This window comes from Rhinoderma darwinii, chromosome 4 (assembly GCF_050947455.1).
Source record: "Rhinoderma darwinii isolate aRhiDar2 chromosome 4, aRhiDar2.hap1, whole genome shotgun sequence".
NCBI lineage: Eukaryota > Metazoa > Chordata > Amphibia > Anura > Rhinodermatidae > Rhinoderma > Rhinoderma darwinii.
In genome coordinates this window covers 260,973,053-260,994,182 of record NC_134690.1, presented here as the reverse complement: position 1 = coordinate 260,994,182, position 21,130 = coordinate 260,973,053, and the positions used below count along the sequence as shown (strand labels likewise).

The window sequence follows — 21,130 nt, the reverse complement described above, 5'->3', positions numbered from 1 at the left end:
TATTTCTAGCCTTGTCATTGTCTTCATTATACTTTCTATTAATTTTACATCTTTTTTCATAAATAAAAGTCTGAGTTTTCATGGAAATTGTCATATTTTGTTTATTTGAAAACATTTTGGCTGCTGTATTGTGGGGGTGAGAAAAAAACAAATGGGTTTATGATCCTTAAATAGGCACCAATTTTTCGAACAATTTACTTGAAACTAATAGTATACCTGACATAGATCAACTTTATAATTTACTTACTGTTAAATTTAGTTTTATCCATGCAAATTCTGTGTGAAGTTACTAACACTAGGTGTCTCCCTTCCTAAGAACTGCTGTCCACCCTGTTGTCAAGCAAAATTCATCCCTGGTTACAGAGCAGTGGTGCCGGATTGCAGAAAGTGGCAGTGTATCTCTTCACTACCTGCCAATATAAGTCTATAGAGAAGGGTCGGGAGAGCAGGAGCAGAGGGAGAGCAGAGGGAGAGCAGAGGGAGAGACACAGACACACTGCTCATACAGGTCCATAGAGAGGAGAGGGGGGAGTCGGAGCAGACTGAGAAAGACACACAGATGTGCTACAGCTGCCTAGTTGTGTTTTATCTCAACCCAGTAATGAATTCACAGCTCCACTGCTCATTACTGCTGAATAATCTCCTCCATGTTTCTGCAGCTTCTGTATATACGTGATAGAGAAGATATAGAAGAGCAGGATTATCCTCTTCTTTGTGTGCAGTGTTTATAAAACATGATAGCTGTTAGGGTCCACCCACTAGCTCAGAGAATACTGAGAATTATAGATACAGCCTGCAGAGGGAAAAACTGTTAAAAATTCAGAAATACTGTTATTCCTCATGTACATACTTATGACAGTTTATTCAGAAAAGTTACCTGAATAGTTAAGTATGCTTTCAGGCCAAAATCGGTTGTGTTTTTAAAGAGAATCTGTCACTAGTTTAGTAATCTCCTAGCTAATCTAAGAGACTCTGTCACACTGATAATGCTAGTGAAAATTGTCCCAAAACGTTTATTATTTTAAAAGTTATGAGCTTGTTTCTAAATATGCAAATGAGCCTATACTTGACAAATGTGCGTCAATACAGCGATTCTCCTGATGTGGAGCGACCTCACAGCCTCTGATGCTGTCCTATCAGCATGAAGCTGCTTCACACAGTGTGAGAGACTGAGGCTAGAGGAAAGGGTGATTACTTGAAATAGTCATATCTCCGGTTGTGGACAACCTCAAACAGCGGTCCTGGTGTCATATATAAGATGAGATTCAAATCTTTCATATGACACCAGGAACACAGTTCTAGCTGTAACGGAACCGGAGATATCACCAGTTGAAAACACAGTCGGGAATGGAAGCTGTATACTATATGATCACACTGTGTTGCTGGGCAGGGAAGGGGGAGAAGTTGTATGACGATTGGATAGCGTCATGCAGAAAACATTACACCGCCCCAAGTGAACAGAAAGAGTCACCTCCTATTTGGCATAATTATTAATTAGCATATTTAGAAAAATACTCATAACTTTGCAAATAATAAACTTTTTTGAAAACATCACATCACACTGTAGTGATCAGCAGCAAAGCGCCTATTAGATTAGTAAGGGATAGGGAATTAATAAACAGGTGACAGATCCTATTTAAGAGGGATTTGTTTCCCTTTCCATTTAGCTTAGACTGGTACTCCTTACCTCAATATTAGCTAATATGTGTCTACAATTTTCCTATTGTTTGCATATTGCATATTGCTATTATATATGTGCTATCTTGTACATTTATATTTGTGACCCATATGTTTTTGTGTTTGCATGTTTACCATTACTTTTTCTTCTCTAATATTACACCGGGTTGCAAATGACTGATATTCCTTACCAACAACTTTTAACTGTGGACAACACAAAAAAAACAGTGGACACCATGTCAGGGCATGAAATCAGGTAGTTGCCAGAGATTAGACCACTTTTTAGTTTAACTAGTTTGAAAAGTTTATTTGACCACAAACGTTGCAAAAGGAAATAAGTTATTCTAAACCTGCCACTTGATGCAACTCTAGCCACAATCCACAGTCTTTAATTCTTGTAGTTTTTGTATGTTTACTAGAATATCTTGTTGTCCAATAGAGTACACACTCCACAAGCAGAAGCCTGTTTTTATACTTAAAGGACGGGTGTCGCGATTTTTTTTTTTTTATATAATATTGCTTTTAGTATGTTATTAAAATACATTTTATTTATTTGTGTGTTTGTGTTTTACTTTTTTCTTTTTTCTAACTTTTACTTCTCTATGGGGGCTGCCATTTTGTTTTTCATCTCTGTATGTGTGGATTAACGACACATACAGACATGGAATACGGCAGCTACAGTGCATAGGGCACAATGAACGGGAGCCGTTCAATTGACTCTGCTCTCTGGCTCTGAACTGCGCAGACGCAGGTCAGAGTCACACAGCAGAGCAGCTGTTTGCAGGGAGATAGCAGGCGCCATCATGAAGACCAGCTGCACTGCAGGTAAGACATGTGTTTCTCTGTCTGTCCCACTCTCTATCTTACAGACACCGCTCTCGTGACCCAAGACGGCCCCCCCCTGACGGCCCCCCCCCTGTATGAAGGACACATGATGCAACTGTACAGGGAAAGCCCTGAACGGTAAATCTCTCTAGTTGTGCTGAGACTGAGAGGTTCATTAGTCACATTCCCAAACAGTCTCAGCACAACTAGGCTGGATTCACACGAGCGTGTGCTTTTTGCACGCGCAAAAGGCACTTGACAGCTCCGTGTGTCAGCAGCGTATGATGCGCGGCTGCGTGATTTTCGCGCAGCCGCCATCATTATGACACTCCGTCTGGATGTTTGTAAACAGAAAAGCACGGGGTGCTTTTCTGTTTTCATTCATCCTTTTCACTGCTGTTGCGCGAGTCACGCGCGTCACACGGAAGTGCTTCCGTGCGACATGCGTGGTTTTCACGCACCCATTAACTTCAATGGGTGCGTGATGCACGAAAAACGCTCAAAGAACGGACATGTCATGATTTTTACGCAGCGGACTAACGCTGCGTAAAAATCACGCAACTGTCTGCACAGCCCCATAGACTAATATAGGTCCGTGCAACGCGCGTGAAAATCACGCGCGTTGCACGGACGTATATCCCGTTCGTTTGAATAAGCCCTAAGGGTAAGGCCACAAACAATGTTTACAGCTGAAAAATCGGAAGCAGAACGCCTACAAGCATCTGCCCATTGGTTTCAATGGGAAATACGGCGTTCTGTTCCGACAGGGCGTTTTTTACGTGGTCGTTTTCCAAAACCGGCACGTAAAAAGACGCCCATCAAAATGAAGTGCACATCACTTCTTGGGACGTTTTTGGAGCCGTTTTTCATTGACTTTATAGAAAAACAGCTCCAAAAACGGCCGTTAAAAAACGCGAGTTTGATTAAAAAATTGCTGAAAATCATGAGCGGTTTTCCCTTTGTTTAGTAAGCGTGTGAACATACCCTTAGCCTTTTGGTGTGTCCTATAACACATCCAAAATGGCTGCCGGACACTGCTTAGCAATTTGAAGACACCTTTTCCTGGCTTGTGGGAGGGGGGGTGAGATTCCCTCCCACATTTACAGCAGCTGTGAGTCAGGTTGCTTTGCCTTATTCACCTTGCTGTAATTCTGGGAAGTGCTCCCCCTGGTGGCCAACATAGGAAAACATGTCAAATTATTATTTGATATTTAATACTTTCCACCATATGGAAGAAAAAAAAAATACAGCAAAAAACTTAAAAAATATAATAGAAATAAGTAACGACACTTAAAAAAAAGGTTTAATTCGCGACACATTCCCTTTAATAAATATAAATTGGCATGTTATTACAAGGTCCTAAATATTCATGTAATGTCTAATGCAGCCTCAGATACACATTGAATCCAGAAGGTAGCAGAAGGTAGCCACTAAGGACTTGCCTTGAAATATATGGTGGACACTGTATATCAGCGTAGTTGGATACTGTATAGATTTATTATTTAAGCATTGTATGGTGACATGGTTAGGGCACTGAATGGCAGTATTCAGGTTTAACCCGTTAGTGACCGCCCATAGGTGGTTTTTATGGCTGTCACTAATGGGCTTTATTCTGTTGCAGTAGCCTTTTTACGGCGCTGCATCAGAATAAATAAACAGAGCAGGGAGCCATTAAATCTTCCTGCTCTCAGCTACCTCCAGTAGCTGAGGGCTGGGAGCATCCCTGCTCTAACGGACGAGGTCGATATCAGTATCGATCTCGCTCGTTTAATGCCTCAGATGCGGCACTTAATAGATAGATAAGATCTCAGGGTGCCATTGTCTTCTATGGCAGCCGGGGGCTTAATAAACGCCCCCAGGTCTACCGCTAGTTAATGCCTGCTAGGCCAGAGGCATGGCCTTGCAGATACCTGTCCGTTTTACACAGACAGTCAGTAATACACTGCAATACAGAAGTATCACAGTGTATTATAAAAGCGATCTGATGATCGCATAGTGAAGTCCCCTAGTAGGACTAGTAAAAAAGCTAATAATAAATAAGTGGGGAAAAAAATTAAAAACTGACTTTTTCCCTTTACAAAATGCTTTATTATTAAAAAAAATGACACATATTTGGTATAGCCGCGTCCATAACTACCCCAACAATAAAGTTATTACATTATTTAACACGCTTCGCGAACAGCGTAAAAAATGAAATTAAAAAAATCCAAGAATTGCTGTTTTCTGTGAATCCTGCCTTAAAAAAAATTGATAAAAAGTGATCAAAAAGTCGCATGTACTCTAAAATACATACAACTGCATCAGCGGAAAAATAAAAAAGTTATGGCTCTTGAAATATGGAGACACAAAACCAAATCATTTTGAAAAAAAATGTTTTTAGTGTGTAAAAGTAGTAAAACATACACAATTAATATAAATTTGGTATCGTTGCAATCTTAACAACCCACTGAACAAGGTTATTGTGTTATTTATACCACACGGTAAACTGCGTAAATTTAGTACGCAAAAAAATTGACGAAATTGCTGTTTTCTTTCTATTCCCCCCCCCAAAGTAAATAAAATGTAATCAATAAATTATATGTACCCCAAAGTGGTGCTATTAAAAAATACAACTTGTCCTGCAAAAAACAAGACCTTATATAACTATGTCGACGCAAAAGTAAAAAAGTTATAGCTCTTTGAATGCAACGATGGAAAAACGTAAAAGATAGTTTGGTCATTAAGGCATAAAATAGGCTGATAAATTCTAAAGTATAGATAACAGCAGCACTTTCAGCATACCAAAGATCCCCAAGAGTGGTTGGTGCACGCAGTAAAAATAATCCCAGGTCCAAAGGGGACTTGCTTGAGAAAGACCCTATTAGCCTAATTTAGGGTTAAAATGTTGCAAGTTCATGCTTGGTGAATAAACAAGTACATGACTTTCTTCAATTGGAGTGCTGTGGTTGTCTCTTCTCTAACTTTAGTATTCAGGTATAAACATTTGAGTAAAAAGATCATATGTATCTGTGAGATATATCTTATGTCATTACAATTGCACCTATTGAAGGGTGGGATATATTAGGCAGCAAGTGAACAGCTAGTTCTTGATGTTGATGTGTTGAAAGCAGGAAAATCGGGCAAGTGTAAGGATCTGACGACTTTGATAAGGGTCAAATTGTGATGTCTAGACGACTGGGTCAGAGCATCTACAGCAGTAACAGCAGGTCTTGTAGGGTGTTCCCAGTATGCAGTTGTCAGTACCTTCCAAAAGTAATTCAAGGAAGGACAACCAGTGAACCAGTGTCAGGGTCATGGGCGCCCAAGGCTCATTGATGCGCATGGGCCGCAAAGGCTACACATTTTATTAGATCCAACAGAAGAGTTACTGTAGCCCAAATTGCTGAAAAGGTGACTGCTGGCTATAATAGAAAGGTGACAATACATACAGCATACCTCCAAACTTTTGAATTCGGAAAAGAGGGTAATTTTTAAGCCACGCCCCCTAACCACGCACAATATTCTGCATAAACACATCAAATCACAGCCAGATCTTTCTGCATTGTCACTTCGGATCTCTAGACTGTCTGGATATCACAGATATTATGGATCCGGTTATATCGTCTTTGTGTTACTTTTCCTATCTTGGGTATAACATCTGCTCATCACGGCGGCAGCATCTGCAGGACAAACCAAAAGGCTGAGAACAATGAAAATCAAGAGGGAGACCCTGTGGTTGATGACTTTTTAATTGAAAGGTAGCAGAGTTACATGATGGGGATTTTTTTTTTCCATTTGTGTAACTCTGCTACCGGTCAATGGAAAAATCATCCACCAGAGCCCCCCTGTAGATTGCTCCACACACAGCCCCCCTGAACATAATGCCAGACACAGCCCCCCTGTAGATAGCTCCACACACAGCCCCCCTGTAGATAGCTCCACACAAAGCCCCCTTGTAGATAGCTCCACACACAGCCCCCCTGTAGATAGCTCCACACACAGCCCCCTGTAGATAGCTCCACACACAGCCCCCTGTAGATAGCGTCAGTTACAGCCCCCTGTAGATAGCGTCAGACACAGCCCCCGTGTAGATAGCACCACACACAGCCCCCCGTAGATAGCGCCACACACAGCCCCCTGTACATAGCTCCACACACAGCCCCCCCTGTACATAGCGTCAGATACAGCCCCCTGTAGATAGTGCCACAAACAGCCCCCTGTAGATAGCGCCAGACACAGGCCCCCTGTAGATAGCGCCAGACACAGCCCCCCTGTAAATAGCGCCAGATACAGCCCCCCTGTACATAGCGTCAGATACAGCCCCCTGTAGATAGTGCCACACACAGCCCCCTGTAGATAGCTCCACACACAGCCCCCTATACATAGCGCCACACACAGCCCCCTGTAGATAGCGCCACACACAGCACCCCTGTAGATAGCGCCACACACAGCACCCCTGTAGATAGCGCCACACAGCACCCCTGTGGATAGCGCCACACACAGCACCCCTGTAGATATCGCCACACACAGTCCCGCTGTAGGTGCCACCTTGCCGCCAGAGCGGAGAGCGGTAGAGGTAGGCTTTATTCACACGACAGGGTCCGAGTGTCGGCCGATAAAAACGGCCGTTTTGGGCCGTTTTTCCCGGCCGTTTTGCATCCTTTCCGATTCTGTTCCGGGCCGTGTTGCCGTTTTTAATGGCCGGTTTTGACCCGTTTTGCATCCGTTTTTTTACCTGTCCGTTTTAAAATCGGATGAATTTCAATTCAATTTGTTGCCACACACAGCCCCCCTGTAGATAGCGCCACACACAGCCCCCTGTACATAGCTCCACACACAGCCCCCCCTGTACATAGCATCAGATACAGCCCCCTATAGATAGTGCCACACACAGCCCCCTTTAAATAGCGCCAGACACAGGCCCCCTGTAGATAGCTCCACACACAGCCCCCTGTACATAGCGCCACACACAGCCCCCCTGTAGATAGCGCCACACACATCACCCCTGTAGATAGCTCCACACACAGTCCCCCTGTAGGTGCCAAATTGCCGCCAGAGCGGAGAGTGGTAGAGGTAGGCTTTATTCACACGACAGGGTCCGAGTGTCGGCTGATAAAAACTGCCATTTTGGGCCGTTTTTCCCGGCCGTTTTGCATCCTTTTCGATTCTGTTCCGGGCCGTGTTGCCGTTTTTAACGCCCGATTTTGACCCGTTTTGCATCCGTTTTTTCCCTGTCCATTTTAAAATCGGATGAATTTCATTTAAATTTGTTGGCACACACAGCCCCCCTGTAGATAGCTCCACACACAGCCCCCCTGTAGATAGTGCCAAACACAGCTCCCCTGTAGATAGCTCCAAACATAGCCCCCCTGTAGATAGCTCCACACACAGCACCCCTGTAGATAGCGCCACACACAGCAACCCTGTAGGTGCCACATTGCTGCCAGAGTGGAGAGCGGTAGAGGTAGGCTTTATTCACACGACAGGGTCCGAGCGTCGGCAGATAAAAACTGCAGTTTTGGGCTGTTTTTCCCGGCCGTTTTCCATCCGTTCCGATTCTGTTCCGGGCCATGTTGCCGTTTTTAACGGCCGATTTTGACCCGTTTTTGCATCCGTTTTTTTCCCTGTCCGTTTTAAAATCGGATGAATTTCATTTAAATTTGTTGCCACACACAGCCCTCTGTAGATAATGCCACAGCCCCCCTGGTAGGTAATGCCACACAGCCCCCTGTAGGTAATGCCACCCAGCCCCCTGTAGGTAATGCCACCCAGCCCCCTGCAGGTAATGCCACCCAGCCCCCTGTAGGTAATGCCACACAGCCCCTTGTAGGTTGCACCCATCCCCCCTTCCAGGAGAAGTCACTGACTTCAATGTCCATATATGGACAGTGTAGTCACTGACTTCTCCTGGAGAGGAATCCCCTGCCACAGGGTCGGGGATTCCGCTTCAGAAGTGAGTGACGTCACTGTGTCCATATATGGACAGTGTGGTCACTCACTTCTTCTTTAGCGGAATCCCCAGCCACAGGGTCGGGGATTCCGCTTCACAAGTGAGTGACGTCGCTGTGTCCATATATGGACAGTGTAGTCACTGACTTCTCCTGGAGAGGAATCCCCTGCCACAGGGTCGGGGATTCCGCTTCAGAAGTGAGTGACGTCACTGTGTCCATATATGGACAGTGTGGTCACTCACTTCTTCTTTAGCGGAATCCCCAGCCACAGGGTCGGGGATTCCGCTTCACAAGTGAGTGACGTCGCTGTGTCCATATATGGACAGTGTAGTCACTCATTTCTCCTGTAGCGGAATCCCCAATCCCCGGCCAGGGATTGGGGATTTCGACTCCTACAGGGAGCAAAAAAAGACCCTCCTCCTCCTCACATGCACACTGCACTGTGAGGAGGAGGAGGAGGAGGAGAGAGAGAGTGAGCGACGGAAGACACGGCCATCACTCGGGACACATCCGGTGTTGGCCATGTATTACCCGGCCCCATAGACTTCTATGGGAGCCGGGCGGCCGGGTAAACATGCCGAAAATAGGGCATGTCCCATTTTTTGACGGCCAGGTTTCCCGGGCCGTCCAAAAAATCAGTCGTGTGAATAGCCCCATCACTCACCGTCAGAAAAAGGCAGGAGCCTTGCAGCGGCGTTCTCACTGGTGTCGATGCCGGCCCGGGAGTGAACCAGTCCAGTTACCTGACCGGTGAGGTCAGATCACAGGTCAGGTGACTGGACTGGTCCACTCACTGGCCGGCATCGACCCCAATGAGAACACCGCCTCAAGACTCCTGCCTTTTTCTGATCGTTGCTGCAGTCAGCAGCGATGAGCTGTTCTGATGCAGCGCCCAGCAGAACATTTACAGACCGCCCGGGACGGCGGTGAGAAACCGGGACTGTCCCGCCTAATCCGGGACGGTTGGGAGGTATGCATACAGTACATCACAGCTTGCTATGTATGAGGCTGTGTAGCCGAAGACCAGGCAGAGTGCCCATGCTGACCCCTGTCTGGTGCCGACATTGCCTACAATGGGCACATGAGCATCAGAACTGGACCATGGAATAATGGAAGAAAGTGACCTGGTCTGATAAATTGCATTTTCTTTTACATCATGTGGATGGAGGGGTGCGTGTCTGTCGCTTATCTGGGTGTACTTTGCTTACCAGGAGTGTGCATAGCTTACCATGGAAAGAAGGCGAGCTGTACAGCTTTTGAAATTACAAGAAAAACTGTAAAGAATGGTGACAAGGGGGGGGGGGATTACTTTGCTTGTCGCCAAGAGCCCCGTCTTCTGTAACACCGTCCCTGATAAAATCTTATACTCCTGCATATAATATTATTGCTCCCATAAACATATCCTCATAAACCTCTTCAGCCATTTTTAAGAGGCTTACATTCAGCGCAGCGTAATAAAGTACTAGTATTGGTTCCATAGTACTGGGAGCTGTACTTCTCCCTATTATTAAACTAAGAATGGCTACAGATCAGTCACGTCAGTTTATATCTAAAGATTATAAAAACAGTCACAGTATTTATAGCTGCAATGGTGTGATGGCCAGTATTGATGTTGTAATATACACATTAGTGCATATAAACATCCGCAAACCAAGAAAGAAACATTTTCTGGGAGACCAGTGCTACCTATTTTATTAATAAGACTATTTAATATCAGCAGAAATAGATTTACTGTTGTACAACAGGGGAATTACTGCCAGTATCTGGCATGACATCCTAGGATTTGTAGACCCACAATACACCATTAAATTGTATTTTGGTGTATTCATTAGATGCAGCAATTGTTGATTTATTTTGGCATGATTTCCCATTTGTCTTTTCAAAACTACTCCATATATAGAACTTGGCAATAAAATGTTGTAAATGTATGCTCTTACTGCATTCAATTAATATAACATTTACATGATATTCATAATAAAATTACCAATAAAATATTTTCCCTATTAAAATTAATAATGTCTTTGCAATAGGCATTCCAAGTGTTTTTATTACTGTAAGCGAACAGAACAATTGTATTACTACCAAAATTGCATTGTCAATTTATTGCTGCCACCTGGTGGTTACAATGAAGTATGCGCAGATAATTGAATGTTTATATGTATCTAATTTCATATTTAAATTTCTCATATAACTCTCAAATGCTATTTATTCATTAATTTAAAAATATCACTAATGAGGTTAAATATAGATGTAATTAGGAAAAAATTGTATATATTATTCAATCAATAAGAATGAATACTTTTTTTTAGGGCCTGCGCATAAACGTTAATAACAGATGTGCTGGTAGATGGCATCGGAGTGAAATACTTTCCTTTCACACTACTTTGTCTACCAAACTGCCATCAGACTCTCTAGTCTGCCAGCTGCTCGGACACATTGAATGACGTTACCAAAGTATAAGGGGGTGTTGTGGCTGGCTTATTTTTTGGCGGGCGGGGCAATATTATGGCCACTGTGACTGACACTATGAGGTTGCACTGGTGAGTAGTGTGGTTGATGCTGTTAAAAGGGCATTGTGGCTGGCACTATACAGGGTTACTGTGGTGGGTACTGTGGCTGGCACTTTTGTGGGGACATTATAGTGGGTGGTATGGTTTGTCTTTTATGTGGGCATTGTGATAGGTAGTGTAGATGGCTTTTCTATGGGGGCGTTGTGGTGGAAACTGTGACTGGCATCTTTATAAAGGTGTTGTGGCTGATGCTTGTATAGGGGCGCTGTGGTGGGAACTGTAACTGAAACTTTTATAGGACTTACTGTTGTGGGTACCGTGGCTGTCACTGTTATGGGGACACTGTGGCAAGTAGTGTGGCAGCACTTTAAGCCATGTTGAGAAGTGGTGGATTTGCGATGCAAATTCCACACCACAAATCTACAGCAATGTATAGTACAATACATGTGGATGGGTTATTCAAAATCCCATCCACATGTAGTGGAAAAATTACTCATGCAAATATGAGCATGCTGCAGACTTTTGAATCTGCAGCATTTTCATTATGTAGTTGAAAAGACATGGATTTTCACAGCGGATTTGAATGTATAGGCTGGAATTCGCAGTGATCGGCAGCAAAATCTGCATCTAACACGTGGATGTGTATAAATATTGTAAGTATAACCTGGTGTTTGTATTGTGGCTGATTGGCCATGTTATGTGGGGCATTAGGTTGGTACTGGGTCACAATAAGTTTACTAAAGATGATATGGATGGACAGATGGATGGATGGATGGACGGATGGACGGATGGACGTATGGACGGATGGACGTCCGGACAGACAGACAGTGTAATTGCTACATTACTAAGGCTTAGTAAAAACATTGCTTTTTTGATTTCAGAAAAAGCTGCAATAAAATATGAAAGCGTACAATTTGGGGGGCCTATGACCTTTATTGCTTGGGTGCCCACGGCACTCAGCCGCTGAACACAGAAATTGGACGGGGTCTTGGATAGGACAAAGTCTGAAGTGTTTGGATCAAAGAGGAAAACATGTGAGAACTGTGAATCTATGGAATAGCCTACCGCAGGAGCTGGTCACAGCAGGGACAGTAGATGGCTTTAAAAAATGCTTAGATAATTTCCTAGAACGAAAAAATATCAGCTCCTATGTTAGGTCTCATGCACACGGCCGTGCCCGTAATCACGGCCCGCGGGCCGCATTTTCGTGCAGTGCTCCGATACAAAGTATGGGAACACGGCCCGTAAAAAATGAAAAGTAGGACATGCTCCATAATTCCCGGCACGGTTCTACGGTAGCGATACGGACAGGTGTCCATGGAAAATAGAACCGGACAGGTCCGTAATTGTGGACCGTATTGCGGTCCACAACTACAGAGTTTTTTTAGGGTCATGTGCATGGGACCTTAATGTGTAGAAATTTTGTTTCATCCCTTCCCTTTTTTCCCATCCCTTGGTTGAACTTGATGGACATGTGTCTTTTTTTCAACCGTTCTAACTATGTAACTATGTTAAATGTGAGACGTAGAACAAATTAACCAATAAAAGAAAAATTACACGGGGCGCCTTATCGAGCAGATTATTCCATAGAGGTAAAGCAGAGAAGGACGATGACTGTATTGCTCACCTTGTAGTGTTGTAAAAATCCACATACAACACTGGTGTACATGTATAGAAAATTTTCATGCAAAAAATGGGGAAACTTGTGAGGCACTGACAACATCCAAGACGACCACTATGTAAAACATAGAAGAAATTTATTGATAGTAATGATAATGATTGCGGTTAATCGTTGTTTCTATTAATATCAATAAATACCTTCTGTTTTTTACATAACTGTCGTCTCGGATGTTGGCAGTGCTTCACAAGTTTCCCCATTTTTTGCATGAAAATTTAGAGTAGAACAAATTAAAGGATAGTGGAGGAGTTCTTGATGGTTTCATTTGTGTAAATGTTATCACGCACCAGGACAATTTTCAGAAGGATACATTCCTACACTGTGCAAAAACAGAAGACGAAACATGTAGCAGGAGTACTGTCTTTGATGGCTGGCCCAATTGGCAGATCTCAACATTATCAAGCTCTTCATCCAATGGCCTTGTTAGCACAGAAGCACATGCTTGGACGTTTTGGTGTCTTCAACATGTGTAGCAAAAATGTTGAATGTTATTTTTTAAATGTAGTTACAAAAGCTACTGTAACTGCCTTGATAATATACCTCTATTGTGTAAATTGGGACGTATTTGGGGTCAGTGCTTAGGACAGCATTAGCTAGAAATACAGCCCTGCCTCTAGGAAGAGCTAAAGAAGTTGTAGCTTGATATTTTCTCTGAATATTTTCAAAAACCTGTAAAAAAAAAAAGTCATATGAAGTTGAAATAATTTCTGACATTTGTAATGAAACCTTCAGAGTTTGTTCAGATTTGGCAGATATGGCAGATTTGTTTTAGAAATTTCTACTACTTAAAATCTGTTCCATACATCAGAATGAGGTTGTTCCTGCAGCATGGCCAAGGATCTTACTGCTACCAATCTGCTAGATGTGAACATGCCCTCACTAACAGTCATTTCACTGTTTCTTTTGTGCACTATGGTATGCTTTTAAAACTCGTGAATATTAAGAAATGTCAGATTATATTTACACAACTGTTATAAATACTATACGTAGTAAAACTTTTCTTCCTCAAAATAGGACAGTGGTTAAATGGGGTTTTCTGGGATTAGATAAAAGTAGTGACAGACACAGATGGGCCCTGTGCAAGAACAGTCTAAGGGCCCCTTAGGGTGCAGTCATATGCGGCGTATTTGCCTTGAGATATATTGAGTTGCAGAATATTTCTTCTGTTGGACATAGTACAGCTTTTCGCAGCATATTTTTACACTACGGAAATACAAGGCAAATACGCCAAATGTGACTGATCCCTTACCCTCCAATAGCTCATCAAACTACACCCCATCCTTATGGCTCTCTGACAATGCACCAATAATTGTGAGCCATTGTTATTAGCTCAGCCCCTTACATGCAAATCGATACTCAGTACAAAGCTACTTTTAGGAGGCAGTGGGCCCCCCACTAACCAATGGGCTACTGTGCAGCCGCACAGGTTGCATCAATGGTATGTCCGCCCCTGGGTAAATTATCTTTTTTTTTTCAAAAAACTTGTCCATGGGCTGTGTCTGGTATTGCAGTTCATCCCCATTTAAAAGAATTACCTAGCTGCTTTTATATTCCAGTATCTAATACATAAGAGTTGTATTGCAGAGTATGATATTCTTTTTTTCTAAAACCAGGAACTTGAGCTGACTAGCTGGTTCCAACATTAGCCATTATCTTATACTTCCAAACATTTGGGAAATCTAACTGCACCCCCATAACAACAGTCGAATGCACCCATAAAGAGAACCACTGTGCTCCGTATCAACCAGTAAGCCTCGTAACAGCCACAGTGCCCCCAAACAGCCATGGTACAAAAAAATAATAATATATTGTTTGAATATTGTTTGATATCACATTACAGTGTTCTGCTATTTAGTGTGTGACCTTGCCGTCATTTGCTTTTTATCTTTTTAGTATTTATCTTATTGTGGGAACTGTGATAATTATTTTTACACTACACAGCGTTATTTTATTGTATATTAAGAAAGAAGATGTTAATTTGAAGTAGACCACATCTGCGTATTAGCATTACCCAAAATGTACCGCGCAGGTAAAATCCTAAATGTGTGTGGGTGCGTGTGCATGTGTGAGTGAGCTTGGGAATGTCACATCAAGGTGACTTTAAATTACGTATTATTACAATCGGCCTCAGCGAAACAAAATGGACCTTGTCTACGATTGTAACATGATTTCATGTGTACACATTTCGGTAGTCGCTTGTGAATTTCAGAGAGCGCTAATTCGGAGAGTAATTTTCAGTTTTGTACATGTCTATTGTCCTATCACAAAATGCATTTAACCGAAACAGAAAGGATCACTTTATTGAGGATGAGAGGGTATGGCGAAAAAAAAATAAGATCCAATCGAGAAGTAGCAGCTTTATTCAATGCCACTTATCCTATCCGTGATCCAATTTCATTGTCATCTGTTAAAAGAACTGTTCATCGTTTTGAAATAACCAGTTCAATTAAAGACGCATCAAGATCCAGAAGACTCAAACATGCTAGTAATGATGAAAAAGCTTTAGATGTTCTCCTCACTGTACATGATAATCCTCATACATCTGTCTTGAGAGGAGCACAACAAGCGACTACCGAAATGTGTACACATGAAATCATGTTACAATCGTAGACAAGGTCCATTTTGTATCGCCGAGGCCGATTGTAATAATACGTAATTTAAAGTCAGCTTGATGTGACATTCCCAATCTCACACACACACGTACACGCGCCCACACACATTTAGGATTTTACCCGCGCGGTACATTTTGGGTAACGCTAACACCGGTGGTAGCCGATAATGAAGATGATAACTTTAACGTCTCAGCAAATATCTCAGCAAAAAAAAATCCTATCTCAAAATCGATTGCAGCATCGTTTTTGTACTGAAATTGTAAATGAGCCCTCACTTGATCCCCTGTGCCATTTAAGATTTTGCTGCCCCCAAGGGGGTGGGGGGTGGTGTTTTTTGGCGTTAACTGGTAGATTTTATGACCCCATTAAATCCCACCAAATTTCAACCCTCTACCTCGAGCCGTTCAAAAGTTATGAGGCTGTTTCGGGACTTTTGGTGGACACTGTATATATATATATATATATATATATATATATATATATATATATATATAGGATATGAGATAAAATCATGTTATTATTCGATGATGCTAATAATAACAGTGGGCAGCAGTTAAGCTGGCCATACACATTAGATAAGCCGTCAGGGGAAACAAGGATCAGGCATGTTGGGTTTCATCTTGCCCTATCCTACGTTCCCTTGGAAAATAGGTGTTGGCACGAGCTTATCCACCTCTTTCTATTGAAATAAACATGCAAGCTTGGCTGAGCATACATATTTATGGAGATTCCTACCTAAACGCTATCTTACGTGTATGGCCAGAAGGATGAGGTTATACTGACATAGACTGCCAGATGTCAGGACTTTTAGTGATAGTAGCAACAGAGATGGGTATGGATCTATGTCAACCTCGTGAAAAAGATTATGGCTCTTAATGTATAAAATGGAAATAGCCGCTACTCTAATATAGTATGGGAAGTATACATCTTGGCAAGTTAGTTTTTAATAAATGTCCACTCACAGTTAGGTTTTAATAAACTCCTTGTATAGGAAGTTTCTAAGTTTCTCTCTGGATTTAGTTTACCTTCTCTACCTCATTATTTTCCATGTATGGCAGAACAATACTCTTATAGACCTATTATAATGTAGAAATATTGGTCCCAAGGCATGTGATTGGGTAAAGCATTTTACGGGGAAAGGCCTGCAAGTGGAATGGCGAGTCAATATACATCCCACTCTCCCACAAACCCTTTCGCCTATCTTGGTTATTGAAATAAGAGTTTATTATTTTGTTTATGATTATTTATTAATATTATTTTATTTTTTTCAGTTGCTTACCCAGGCTGCTGAATGGAAGTTACAGACCAAAATGTTGAAAGATCAAGAAACTTTACTAAAAACACAGGTAAACTAGAAAAAAAATACATGTTATTAAGACTCTACCAGCTGAATATTACTTAACTTGGGCAAGGTTTCCGCAGAGCGCTCATTCACCGTTTAATGGGAATGTCTCATATAGTTCATTTTAGTTTCATTGATTAGATGTAAGTTTTTAGCGGATAAATAATGGTTTTATTTATTATCTTTTTGTCAAATTGTGGAGCTATTTGTTTTTCATAACTTCCCTTGAGGCTGTCATTTTGGTGGCACACAAATCCTTCCATATAGACAGTGCAGCATGGTGTCTGTACTTTATGGCAGATGCAATAAATGGGAGTTATTGGTCAGAAAATTGGTAAACATTTAATACAGTCTTCAGGAAGAGATGGAGTACAGTCTTATTTGTTTATGCTCAGTGGCCAGTGCACAACCTGTAATATTTTAGGATTTTTTTCTGCCACATTATCATTTGATGAGGATAGCCGGTGATACATTCAAATGTTCTCATTTCTACATCTATTGACAGTTAATACAGTATAGTATAACTACTCTTAGGGCTTATTCAGACGAATGTAAAATACGTCCGTGCAACGCGCGTGATTTTCACGCGCCTCGCACGGACCTATGTTAGTCAATGGGGCCATTCAGACAGTCCGTGATTTTCACGCTGCGTAAAACTCACGACATGTCCTATATTTGTGCGTTTTTTGCACATCACGCACCCATTAAAGTCAATGGGTGTGTGAAAATCACACGCAGCACACGGAAGCACTTCCGTGTGACGTGTGTGATTCGCGCAACAGCAGTAAAAAGTATGAATGAAAACAGAAAAGCACCACGTGCTTTTCTGTTTACAAACATACAAACAGAGTGTCATAATGATGGCGGCTGCGCGAAAATCACGCAGCCACTCATCATACTTTGCTGACTCACGGAGCTGTTATGAACTTTTTGCGCACGCAAAACGCCGTGTTTTTTGCGCGCGCAAAACGCACTCGCTCGTGTGAATCCGGCCTTAAAGTGGTAAAAAACATTTCTTCTTTGGCAAGTAAAACACTTTGGAACGTCTAGTGACAATCCTGAAGGAATATAATAATTATAATTTCCGAACAGCATATATGATTAAAAATGCTAAACAGAGGAAATGTTACCAGTGTTTGACAAAAGAATGTTGTGAAAAATGTTACATTCTAGAGAAGTTTAGATTTGCTTGCATTGATGATAAACCCACATTAATATTTCAAAGAGAGTCAGATTTACACAAAAAGTGTCATTTGTCAAGATTCTGCTAATTATTCATATTTTTTTCTGCTGACAGATAGCGCTATACTCTGAAAGATTTGATGAGTTCCAGAGTTCTTTGACAAAAAGCAACGAGGTTTTTTCAACTTTCAAAAAGGAAATGGAGAAGGTGAATATTTTAGTTTTTTTATTTAGAGGACATTAAAGTGCTATAAAAGTCTTAATATCAGTAGGTGTCTAAGGGCTCATTCAGATGAGCGTATACGTAGTTTGTGTGATGGACATTAAAACAACGGCCGTCACACAGACTCATGTACCTCAATGGGGCAGTTCACACTACCGTTGTTTCAACGGAGCGTGTAAAGGGTCCGTGATAAAATAGGACATGTCCTATTTTGTTTGTGCTTCACGCATCCCTCCATAGATTCTAGTCTATGGGGGATGCGTGATAACGTGTCCCGCACAGGTGCAGCAAGGGTGCACCTCGGACGTGAAGAACGGAAGTTTTTCACCTCCGAGGTTGGCTACGTTCATCTGAATGTAGCCTAACTTCTGGGAACTCGAGATTTTGGAAACAAGGAGTCCGCAGGGCCACTTTTCTTGGCAGATCGGGCTGATCATGCACAGTCACCCTCCACTGAAATTAATGGTAGATATCGAATAGGGGCAGATTTAAATTACCAAAACCTTTGACTGCCTAATATTTGCCTATCCCAACCTTTCATGATAGAATATTTTGTACTTTTTAAGATTGACCTGATAACTGAACAATGAAAGAGCTAGTTCTTAAGACATTTCAACATTGGAAATGTATGCCATATCCTTATATCATAAATACAAAAATGGCCATAACTTGGCCAAAAATGCTCGTTTTTTTAAAATAAAAACGTTACTGTAATCTACATTGCAGCGCCTATCTGCTGCAATAGCAGATAGGGGTTGCAAAATCTGGTGACAGAGCCTCTTTAAGTCAATCCCCTAAATGTCATAAAAGTCAGACAATAATCCAGTACCTGCTTCTATGTCTCAATTGCCCAACTATGGTTTCCCTTCAACACAACTAATAGCTAAATCTGGCCATAGATACAACCATAACCATTATCCAACCATTGACATCCACCATACAGCTTCTATGTTTCCTGTATATATAGAAACTGTATTGTTCTATCAAATCCGATTCCGTCAGGCCAGCTGAACTGACAGCTCGGCTGAAAGCTGATCCTGCGTGTCTCTGACACGCAGGATCCAGCTAATAACGATCACATCTAAGTTCATGAACTAAGATGTGATCATAATTAGCTGGAGCCTGCTTTCGGGACCAGCTTTACGTCAAGTCATCAGTCCAGCTGAGATGACCGATTTGACGGATTGATACAGCTTTTATGTATGCAGGATACATAGAAGCTTTACCTTAAAAAGTAAAACTTTATTAAAAAATCAATTACATTTTTTTTAAAATTAGATAAAACATTGATTTATTTAAAAATAAATTGTCTTGAAAGGTGTACATAGCCTTTAACTGTAAGGCTGGGTTCACACGACCTATTTTCAGACGTAAACGAGGCGTTTTACGCCTCGATTTACGTCTGAAAATACAGCTCCAATACGTCTGCAAATATCTGGCCATTCATTTGAATGGGTTTGCCGACGTACTGTGCAGACGACCTGTCATTTACGCGTCGCTGTGAAACGACGACGCGTAAAAAAGACGGCTCGTCAAAAGAAGTGCAGGACACTTCTTGAGATGTAATTTGAGCCGTTTTTCATTGATCCAATGAAGAACAGCTCCAAATTACGTCCGTAATTGACGCCTCGCAAAACATGAGTACATGCAATTACGTCTGAAATTACGTAGCAGTTTTCTCCTGAAAACAGCTCCGTAATTTCAGACGTAAATGCAGTTATCGTGTGCACATACCCTAAGGGGGTCGTCGGCACAGTACGTCGGCAAACCCATTCAAATGAATGGGCAGATGTTTGCCGACTCATTTACGTCTGAAAATAGGTCATGTGAACCCAGCCTAATTGTTATGTCGATGGTACAATGCAAAAGATCTACCCTTGCACCTGCAGGGTGCTGCGTGTTTGTTTGTTTTTCGTTTGCTTGTTTGTATGTCCATGGTACAGCCATCATTAACAGTTTCAAAGAAAATCTGTTTCAAGATTTGAAACTGCTTCAAATGTCCTTGTTTGTTAGTATCTAGCTCATAGCATTCAGCTAGCCAGCTACTGTCTCATGAAATAAACATGCAGCAAAGCAAATAATACCACTACACAGTGCTCAAATAATACCACCATATAGTTCACAAATAATTTTGCCAAAAAGAGCCCAAATAATGATGTCTGTCATGATCTGTGGGTATGTAGACCTACTGGGCCATACCGCCGTAGCGGGATAGCAGCTGGCCAAACAGTGTACCAAGTCAATGTATATATAGTCCAAGCACAAAGGTACCTGTAGTAGTTCAGACAATAGCAACGGCTAGGCTCAGATGGGACTTTGGCAGCAGACCTGCGGCCATCGGGGTGTGAGTAATCCCGACGGTCCGCGGCCGTGGATGCTACAGTATCCCTCTCATACACCCCCTCTTCTTGGGACCAGAGCGAGAGAGGAACTTCTTAATGAGGGTAGGAGCATTGAGGTTCTCTTCTGGCTCCCAGGACCTCTCCTCTGGACCAAACCCCTTCCAATCCACCAAATAAAAAGTTCTTCCTTCTACTTTTTTGACGTCCAGGATCTCCTTAACCTCGAACACGTCAGATGAACCGCTGGGAGACACGAGTCTTACTATAGCGGTTCAGGGCCACAGGCTTCAGGAGGGACACTTGAAAGGAGTTGGGGATTCTGAGGGTAGGAGGCATCCGAAGTTTATAGGAGACAGGGTTTATTTGTTGTAGTATCTCAAAGGGTCAGAGGAACTTGGGAGCATACTTGTAGATGGATATTCCTAGAGGACAGCCAGACTTTGGTTCCCGGCAGATACTGAGGCGGCTCTCTTCTTCTAGTATCCGCCTTTCTCTTCATGTGATCAACTGCCTGTATAATAGAGGAACGGCTTTGCTGCCACACCTGTAGAAAGTCTCTAAATGCAGAGTCAGCTACGGGTACCTGGGATGTAGCCGGAACAGGAAGAGGGATTTGTGGATGTTGGCCATACACAATGTAGAATTGTGTAAAAGCAGTGGACTCACTTGTGTGGTTGTTGTATGAGAACTCGGCTCATGGAAGAAGCTATACCCAGTCATCATGCTGCGTGGAGATGAAGTGGTGAAGATAATTCTCCATGATTTGGTTAATCCTCTCGACTTGGCCATTGGACTGGGGATGGTAGGCT

At 42.3% G+C, this 21,130-nt stretch overlaps 1 protein-coding gene across 1 annotated transcript in view; it reads left to right on the top strand.

Annotated features, from left to right (window-relative positions):
* Positions 1–21,130, top strand: part of TXLNB (taxilin beta) — a 105,586-nt gene that overhangs the window by 70,161 nt on the left and 14,295 nt on the right. Inside the window, exons 6-7 of the mRNA XM_075864289.1 lie at positions 16,504–16,578; positions 17,872–17,964. Of these exons, the coding sequence (XP_075720404.1) occupies positions 16,504–16,578; positions 17,872–17,964 (168 nt within the window). The remainder of the gene's footprint in view (positions 1–16,503; positions 16,579–17,871; positions 17,965–21,130) is intronic.